The sequence below is a fragment of the Coregonus lavaretus genome (assembly GCF_964263955.1).
Source record: "Coregonus lavaretus genome assembly, chromosome: 6".
Lineage (NCBI taxonomy): Eukaryota > Metazoa > Chordata > Actinopteri > Salmoniformes > Salmonidae > Coregonus > Coregonus lavaretus.
The window spans coordinates 36,712,126-36,720,897 of record NC_139993.1 but is presented as its reverse complement, the minus strand read 5'-3'; the positions used below and the strand labels follow the sequence as shown (position 1 = coordinate 36,720,897).

The 8,772-nt window shown below is 44.9% G+C and overlaps 1 protein-coding gene across 1 annotated transcript; it reads left to right on the top strand.

Annotated features, from left to right (window-relative positions):
* Nucleotides 1-4,591: 4,591 nt before the first annotated feature.
* Nucleotides 4,592-6,335, top strand: LOC311131033 (uncharacterized protein; the record flags this gene model as incomplete). The annotated part of the gene is made up of 5 exons (XM_084163858.1): nt 4,592-4,642; nt 5,403-5,631; nt 5,723-5,868; nt 6,053-6,154; nt 6,264-6,335. 5 exons carry the CDS (start codon nt 4,592-4,594, stop codon nt 6,282-6,284), a joined length of 549 nt encoding a protein of 182 aa, XP_084019984.1. The 3' UTR covers nt 6,285-6,335.
* Between the last annotated feature and the right edge of the window lie 2,437 nt (nt 6,336-8,772).

Sequence of the window (8,772 nt, the reverse complement as noted above, 5' to 3'; positions counted from 1 at the left end):
AATATCAAAAAAGAAGGTCCAAGCGTCTTCGACAGAGGGGATCAAGCTGATTCTAAACCAATTTACAGAGGCCAGGTCATGAAGGAAGGCTTGCTCATTAAAGTTTTTTAGCAAGTGTCTATGACAAATCAGGACAGGTCGTTTAACTAAGCAGCCATTACGAACACAGGCTGTAAAACAGTGATCACTAAGGTCATTACAGAAAACACCAGACTGATACCTATCAGGATTATTTGTGAGGATAACATTAAGGAGAGTAGCCTTTTCTGGGTGTTTGGAGTCATACCTTGTGGGATTGGTAATAATCTGAGAGAGATTTAAGGAGTCCCATTGTTTTAGTACTTGGTCAGGTGGTTTAAGCATGTCCCAGTTTAGGTCACCTAGCAGGACAAATTCAGACTTCGTGTAAGGGGCCAGGAGAGAGCTTAGGGCAGGTAGGGTGCAGGTCAGTGCTGGTGGTGGACGATAACAGTCAACAAAGAGCTATTTTAAAGCTTATTGCTTAAAACTAGCAAATCAAATTGTTTGGGGACAGACTTGGTGGAAACACAGAGCACTGAAGGTGTTCCTTGGTAAAGATTGCCACTCCACCACCTTTGGAAGATGTCTTGCCAAAAAAAGTTCTCACCAGAAAGGTTAACATCAATGTTCAAAACACTCTTTCTTAACCAAGTCTCAGTAATGACCAACACATCTGGATTGGAGCTGTGAACCCACACGTTTAATTGATCAATTTTAGGTAATAAGCTTCTAGTGTTAATGTGCAGAAAACCCAGGCTTTTACGAGAGCAGAAATCAGTGAAGAAGAAATCAGAGCACAAGTCAGAATTGAGGCTAGCAACAGTAGACGGGCCAGGGTGTACATGCACATTTCCAGATATCATCAGAAGTAATACAATCAGGGCACGGCAGAGGACAGGGAGAGCTCTGCAGTGTTGATTTGTTATGACATTTCAATGTGCATCAGATGGCAACAAGATCATATTGTACAACAATTTCATCAGGTAACATGAATACAAAGCCGGCGAGAGATTGTTAAAATAGGATGGGAGGCCAAGAGTTCATGTAACCAATAGAGAGTCAGAGTCGTGAGTGTGGGAAAAAACATTTTCTGTCCCATGGTTGGGTAAATGATCAAGTTCATAGTCAACAAAGCATGCAGGAGTCATGGGGCAAATAGCATAAAGCACAATAAAAAAATTAAACGGCTTGGGGCTAGCCATTGTAAGTTCAAAGAGTCACTCGCCCCAACAAGATAACTTGAGAGAGTAGCTCTTTATGAGTCCAGTAGCTATAAAAGTCTGAGATAAAATAAATAAATAGAAGACCTATAGTAGTAAATTAAAGCGTTTCTGAGTAAGCTCACATAATAAGCTTCACAAGTTAATTAGCCTACATACAATTCTGATCAGTCCAAAGTGTACGGTGTGTGTGTATTTGCAGAGAGGGATTAGAATTCCTACAGCTATAATAATAGCACACTGTGGGCCTATTGGTTAGCATTAATAGATTTAAACAATTAAGCTTATAAGTTCATACATTTACGTAGACGCTGTTATCCAGAGCGACTTACAGGAGCAATTAGGGTTAAGTGCCTTGCTCAAGGGCACATCGACAGATGTGTCACTAGTCGGCTCAGGGATTCAAACCAGCAACCTTTCAGTTACTGGCCCAATGCTCTTAACCGCTAGACTGTCTGCTACCATACTTTCTTACTTTGCAGTAGGCATTATTCTGAAAATGAATATCTTGCTCCATTATATTATTGAAATATATTAGGTCAAGTGCTCTTCAGACAAGGGGGTTTTGTGATCTGTTTTTAGAATTAGAAGGTTTCATATTTTGTCTTTATTCCACATTGAGGCACTCTTCCTCTTAATGATCTATGAGCGAGGAGACATAATGAGTATCAGTAGAAGGCTGCAGAGTAAACATCATTAGGCCCTAGTGTCCTTTCTCTTAAGAGCCCCTTCATATGCTAAGAGCCACAGAGAACAGGGTCTCCCTACCTCACATACAGCAGATGTTGCATCAGCACACATTGAACAACATGCACTTCAGCTTTACAGACTGTTGGACATGTGACCCACGCAATCTCTCATCTGGAACAGATTGAGTTGCTGAAATACATCACCCTTTTATGATATGTAACTTTAAATTGTCATCTGAAGAGTGTAATAAACCATTGAAAATATACAGCTGTTATATGTGTTGTTAACGATGGTGTATGGTGGATTAGGATTTCTGTTAAATTCAGTTGGGAAGATTAAGGCTTAGAATATGCCCCTTAAATAAAACATACAGATGTAAGGCTAGCCATAGTTGGGATCTACAGTATAGAGGTCTGAAGGGGCTGACTCTGGTGCTTACTTAAGGTGATGTGGGATTGGAATAAATTAGTTATGTAAAGACTGGACAGTGCAATGGAATGCACACCCACAACCATCATTATATAATCCACGAGATGGCCTGCCCTACACCAGTTTGAGTCATTTTTGAGTTTTATGAAGTGTATTCATAAAACTGTTAATGTAGATCCAACAAATGTGTCTTGGAAATTGGAAATCTCTGAAAATATATTGGATATATTGTAGATAGATGCACGTAGCCATAGTTTACTAGCTAGTATTGTGGATTTCATGAGATATTGACCTGTCTTGAGAGGAGAATGTTTATGAAAGGCATTTCTACAAAATGATGAATTCAGGATCAGCTTTCATATTCATACAAATGTTTCAGTGAGGAGATGGGTATAGAGGTCCTGGATGGCTGGAAGCTTGGCCCCAGTGATGTACTGGGTCGTACGCACTACCCTCTGTAGTGCCTTGCGGTCGGAGGCCGAGCAGTTGCCATACCAGGCAGTGATGTAACCAGTCAGGATGCTCTCGATGGTGCAGCTGTAGAACCTTTTGAGGATCTGAGGACCCATGCCAAATATTTTCAGTCTCTTTAGGGGGAATAGGTTTTGTCGTGCCCTCTTCACGACTGTCTTGGTGTGCTTGGACCATGTTAGTTTGTTGGTGATGTGGACACCAAGGAACTTGAAGCTTTCAACCTGCTCCACTACAGCCCCGTCGATGAGAATGGGGGCGTGCTCGGTCCTCTTCTTTTTCCTATAGTCCACAGTCATCTCCTTTGTCTTGATCACGTTGAGGGAGAGGTTGTTGTCCTGGCACCACACGGCCAGGTCTCTGACCTCCTCCCTATAGGCTGTCTCGTCGTTGTCGGTGATCAGGCCTACCACTGTTGTGTCATCTGCAAACTTAATGATGGTGTTGGAGTCGTGCCTGGCCATGCAGTCATGAGTGAACAGGGAGTACAGGAGGGGACTGAGCACGCACCCCTGAGGGGCACCCGTGTTGAGGATCAGCGTGGCGGATGTGTTGTTACCTACCCTTACCACCTGGGGGGCGGCCCGTCAGGAAGTCCAGGATCCAGTTGCAGAGGCAATGGTAGAAACTCTGCCTGTGGAGGGTAGACCGCTTGTGGGTGAAGGGGTCTGAGATGGTCCAGTGGGCTTTTAGCTCAGGTGAAGACCCAAAGCTAGAGGATGGCGCTGATGAAGAGAGTGAAGAGGATGGTGAAAGTGATAAACAGCAGGTGTCCACTTCAGGGCCCCCATAGCCTTCCTCTGCCTCCTCACCATCATCCCTTTGGGAATGGTGAAGACTGGGAATGGTAAACTGTGGGACGCTGCCAGGCGTTTGTAAATTGCTGTAGATTTTGTCCTTACTTGTGTGGCAGTCTGATCCGACGGAACTCCCAAGAGAGCACGCACTAGAGGTGGCCCACAAAAGTGAATGCATCCCCACGCAACTGTGCCTGCGCTAGGTGGGGAAATACCACATTTCAGCGCGAGGTGGGGAAATACCACATTTCTGCGGCATTAAAGGGTTTTGCGCTACTGCTAATAGTTCCAATGCTGATGGTGCATGTCACTGTCATGTTTCTGTTCATTGTGTGTGTGTGTGTGTGTGTGTGTGTGTGTGTGTGTAGGCTAGCCTATGTGTCTCTCTCTCCCTTTCAGCAGTGCTATTAGTGCGTGTCTTGGGTAGGCTAGATTGGTCTGGAGAGAAAACAGTGGGCCTTTATACCTGTGACTCCCCCCTCACCCCCTCTTCATCTCCCACTCTGGAGTACTGTTGGTGCGTTCAAGACAACTGGGAATTCGGGGAAAAACGACGTCAAATCATGACGTCAATGATCTTCAGGTCGGAAACTCTGAACTCTAGAAAGATGCCGCTAACTGGTTGCCTAGTTATACACATGCCGCATTCAACCAGTTAGCAAGTCGTACATTTCTGAGTTTAGTTCCGATTGGCACGTGATCGCGGCATAAACGCAGCCTATTTTGCCTACTGTATGTGACAGGCTATTGTTGGCCCATACATCTGATGTTGGCCCATACGTTTCTACAGATGCTGCCCTACGTCATTATTTCAATAATTTGTGATTCGATAATTGGTCACAGTTAGCCTAATTGTTTGTGTGAGGTGATTGGCTCATCTACGGCTATTACGGGGTTCATAAGATCAACGATCACACACCGCTGTCATCAACTTCCTTCCAATCGAGCGCCTAGCTGATCAGTATGACCTCTGAATGTAGCGTCACCATCGAGCAGGACAACGACGGTGTTGAGGTAATGTGGGCGAATTATGTTTGACAGCAACTTGTATTTATTGTGGAACTTGTTGTCGTTAACTTGCCAACATCATGAACTCTCTGCGGCGGGAAACTTTGAACGCTTGCTAGCTTCTGCTGCATGTGTCATCAGAAGTGACTGCTCGCTAACTAAATGCGCTGGGACACTTCACGACACGAAGTGGCTTTCGTAGCAGCTTAGGCCAGCATTTTCGCTAACCTATTTCCTGACCTTAACCCGTCTCCTAACCTAGCTTAATTTTCCTAGTTTGCTATGAAAGTGAATTTCATAGGGCATTGGTGTGAAGTGTTTCTCATCAATGCGCTTGCTAGTTAGCCTACTGGCTGCACACCTCGATATTTTATGCCTACTTGGTGGTTTAGAAGTTGAATTTAAGATTTGATTAACTAACACTGCACTGACTCATTTTACCTTAACAGGAAAAAGTTGTGGTGAAGAGAGACAGTGCGATAACCACTGTACTCTGTCGCCTGTCACAGTTTTGGCCGGTCAGACTTGCGGTAAGCATGTGCCCCTAGCTTCACTTCTGTCTTCACTGGATGGTTTGAATTTGACTCCATGTTTAGACATGGGATGGTTAAGGTTCAATAGTTTCAGTGCCCATAATTGGCCTCATAAATGTGCCATTTCAATAATCCCATGAGCACCTGTCATCACTGTGCATCTGTCTTGGATATGTGATTTATGGCTCTTTTTTAATTGCCAAAGTAATTAAACCTATGTTATGTGTCTGCAGATGCGTGCTCTCCGTGGGTTTTGGTGGCTGTTTGGTTGGTCCCCTTCAGATGAGAAGGCTTTCGCTGCTCCAGAAGAGGATGACCGCTCTAGTCCAGCCCGCCATTGTCTAACAGGCCGCAAGCGTCTGCGGCGGGCCACACGCATACTGTTGGCTATCCTGCCCCGCCGCATGCAGAGCGCCCTGGGATACCCTGTGTGCACCAGCATCGGCTGCGCCGTATCCCCAGGCATGTATAGCCATGGTTTCTATCTACAGCATTGAGACGTGCTTGAAATGGTATGGGGGGAATTCTATTATTAATTTGGGTTGTTTTTCAGAGGTGCGTGTCTCCCCCACTAAGCCCTGTGGGAAAGGCAACAAGAGGAAGCAGGATGACGTTGATGACGAGGAGCAGCAGACCTGGGTTGAGGCCCTCTCTCAGGAACTAGAGGATGAGGAGCCTTCTGTTGATCCTGACTATGAGGTGGGTTCTCATGTTATGGGTTGCTCTGACTGGGCCTAACCCTGGTTCTTCTCACATGGGTAGTATATTTTCTCTAAAATGCATGCCATCATTAAACCGATTTCGTCACGCTAATTTCCCATGGCACTTTGAATCGATTTGACACTTCTGTACTTGAATAATCCATGTCTTTCCTTTTTGACAGCTGAGCGCAGTGGATACTGACAGTGAGGAATTTAACTCTCACAATAACACAGAAAGTGACCTTGACGTTTCAGAGAAGGGCGTGATCGAGGACCTTAAAACGGTACAGAGTGAGCATCTCGCTGGGATGGTCTTTCATCATTCTGCAAGTACTCTGACTAGGAGACTGGCTTTGAATGTAAAGTTGTCTTTTTTGCCTTCTCTTGTTGCAGGATATTCCACAAGAGGCATAGTGGAAGGTGGCATTTCAGGTACATCTGGTGTGATAATAAAACCTGTAAAAAATGTTTTACTGAGACATGGTCAACCTATTCTTTGTAATCCTGGTATGATGCTTGGACTGCTTTGTTTATATGGATGTATTTATGACTTCTGTGGCCCAATCCTGTAAATTGACATCAGTCCAGATTTATTGGTCCTTCTTCATAGGTGCTCTGCCTCCAGTTTTATCGCCACTTGTAAGCCTCCTGCAGTGCAAGTATGCACTTTTTTTTTTTGTTCAATGTGATATGTACAACTGTTCACTAAATAAAATATATTCATCTTTACATGCAGGTCTATTGTACTTAATAGCTTCAAACATCCAGTGTAATAACTGACCAGGAGATGGCAGTACCGGATTCTTGTTTAGCCTGAAACATCTAGCAGTGGATAAATGGGCAGTTGCTGGTTGCCACCATATGTATGGGAACATGAGTTCCAAGCATAACACCAGTACAAAGAGTGAGTTGCTTCTTGACCCTTATGTCTCAGTTATGTAACATTCCAGTTGCGCTGCAGGAATGACTCGTACACAGAGTAAGGCCAGTTTGATCCAGTCTTTGTCCTTTTATGGATGCATTCACTTGACTGCACGTGCATATAACTAATTACTGTACTTGGAGAATTTCTGTAGCCTGATCTCAACCAGTTCAGATTGCCAATGGAAATCTAATTTCAAAGGTAAACTCCTGTGGGTAGTTTCTAGGTTGGCTGTCATCAGAGCGGTTCAGTGCATGTAATGATGCCACTAACACCCACAGGCTGCTAAACAATCTACTCATTATGCTGTCCTCTACTTTGACAATCTACCATCCTGCATAACTCTTTGCATTCCTGCTCCCGTCACCTGATATGCTTATGAATATACATTATGCAAAACAGAAGGATCAAAACTGCTTTGTGGTCCTGCTAAAATACAAGCTTGTTTAATTGAGTCAAAGTATCCCACAGGCTCATGTGTGGCTCCGATTTAAGCCACATAGCCCTGTGGTACTTGTCTGACGCGATACAGAGGGGGTCAGCAAAGGGCACCATCCCATCCAGGGTGCCAGGTTCTAGGCTGAAGAGGACTCTGTGCCCGCAATGTGGGAGGTGGTAGAGAGCCCTTGAAGCCCCTTCAATGTATTCCCGATACTCACCCATTTCCAACCGCTCTCTGAATAGTGGGCGAGTCTTCGCGCTACATGTTCTGTCTAATCAAACATGAGCTGTGAGTGCACATTTAGGATAGTTGCAGTAGACACATTTTTGATATGCCATATGGAACCGAGAACCAAATCTGTATTAAGCTTAGTTACTAGCAAAAACGTATACTGTAGTTTAAACCGAGGTTTGGCAGGAAACCTTTTCAATTGCCTTACTATATCTTAGGCTTTTCCCTAGACATTTTCTCTCCAGTAATCTTCAGAATAGAGCTAGAGAAGACCTTTAAAGCAACTTGGAATGAATTAAAAGCTGGTTGCTTTTGGATGTGGGTAGGGAGAGATGATAGCGGGTGGTGATACTGTGAGGGGAGCTGGACGAAAAGCAGACATTGATTGTCCCTGGGGATTCCCTTGGCTCTATGGGTGTTTGAAGGAGAGCCTGCTCAGTCGAGAGGCTCCACCTCTGTTTATATTCAGCTCTGAGTCTGCCTGGCTTTACACCACCAGCACGTTCTCACTCTGCCTTTCAACTGCAATGTGCTCTGAAACAGTACTGGGAAGGGTCATGTGTGAAAATAAAATATACATGCATAGTTTCAGCTGTGCAAGGTTACCACGGCATGTGGGCAATTATTCCAGTGTGCTTTTTTGGTCCCCTAATGAATGACAGTGTGACGTGTCAAGGTAATCCAGATTCCCACACTAACCTCCATATAGGATGCTTACTGTAGAGGCACTGTTCAGGCCCCCTGTGACTCGGCACTGCACCCGACGGGCTCATTGTCACCTTGACTGAATGACAGCAGGTGCTGCCTGCTCCCAATGCACTCTGACCTGCAGGCTATTATCTGCTGGATTACAATGTAACTCTAATGTCAAGCCACAAAAAGGCCCTGGTACTCACTCTCCCCGTCTCACTATTTCGGTCTTCTCTCTACCTACGCCTCTCTCACACACCACAAACACAGTGCTTCACCTCCCCCCTAATGACCAGTAGTCCCCTTGGATTTAAACAGCCATCCATCATGTGTGTGAATGGGAGTGGGTAAAGATGGACAGACCTGTGAGAGACAGCCCTCCCAAAGCAAACAGAGGCTAGGAATGGCACTGGCTGGGTAAAAAGGACTGAGACAAATGCAGAGAATTCACATTTTTGGCCATCAATGTTGACTTGAGTGATAGGACCCTCCAGAGATGACTAGCACGGTTACCTAAGGGCCCTGTCACTCACAATCATCGGGCCACCAAAGATGGCGTTGTCCTTGATTTAATCCCAGTCTCCCCTTTTTCCAGCTAGAGAAACTGGGTTGTAATC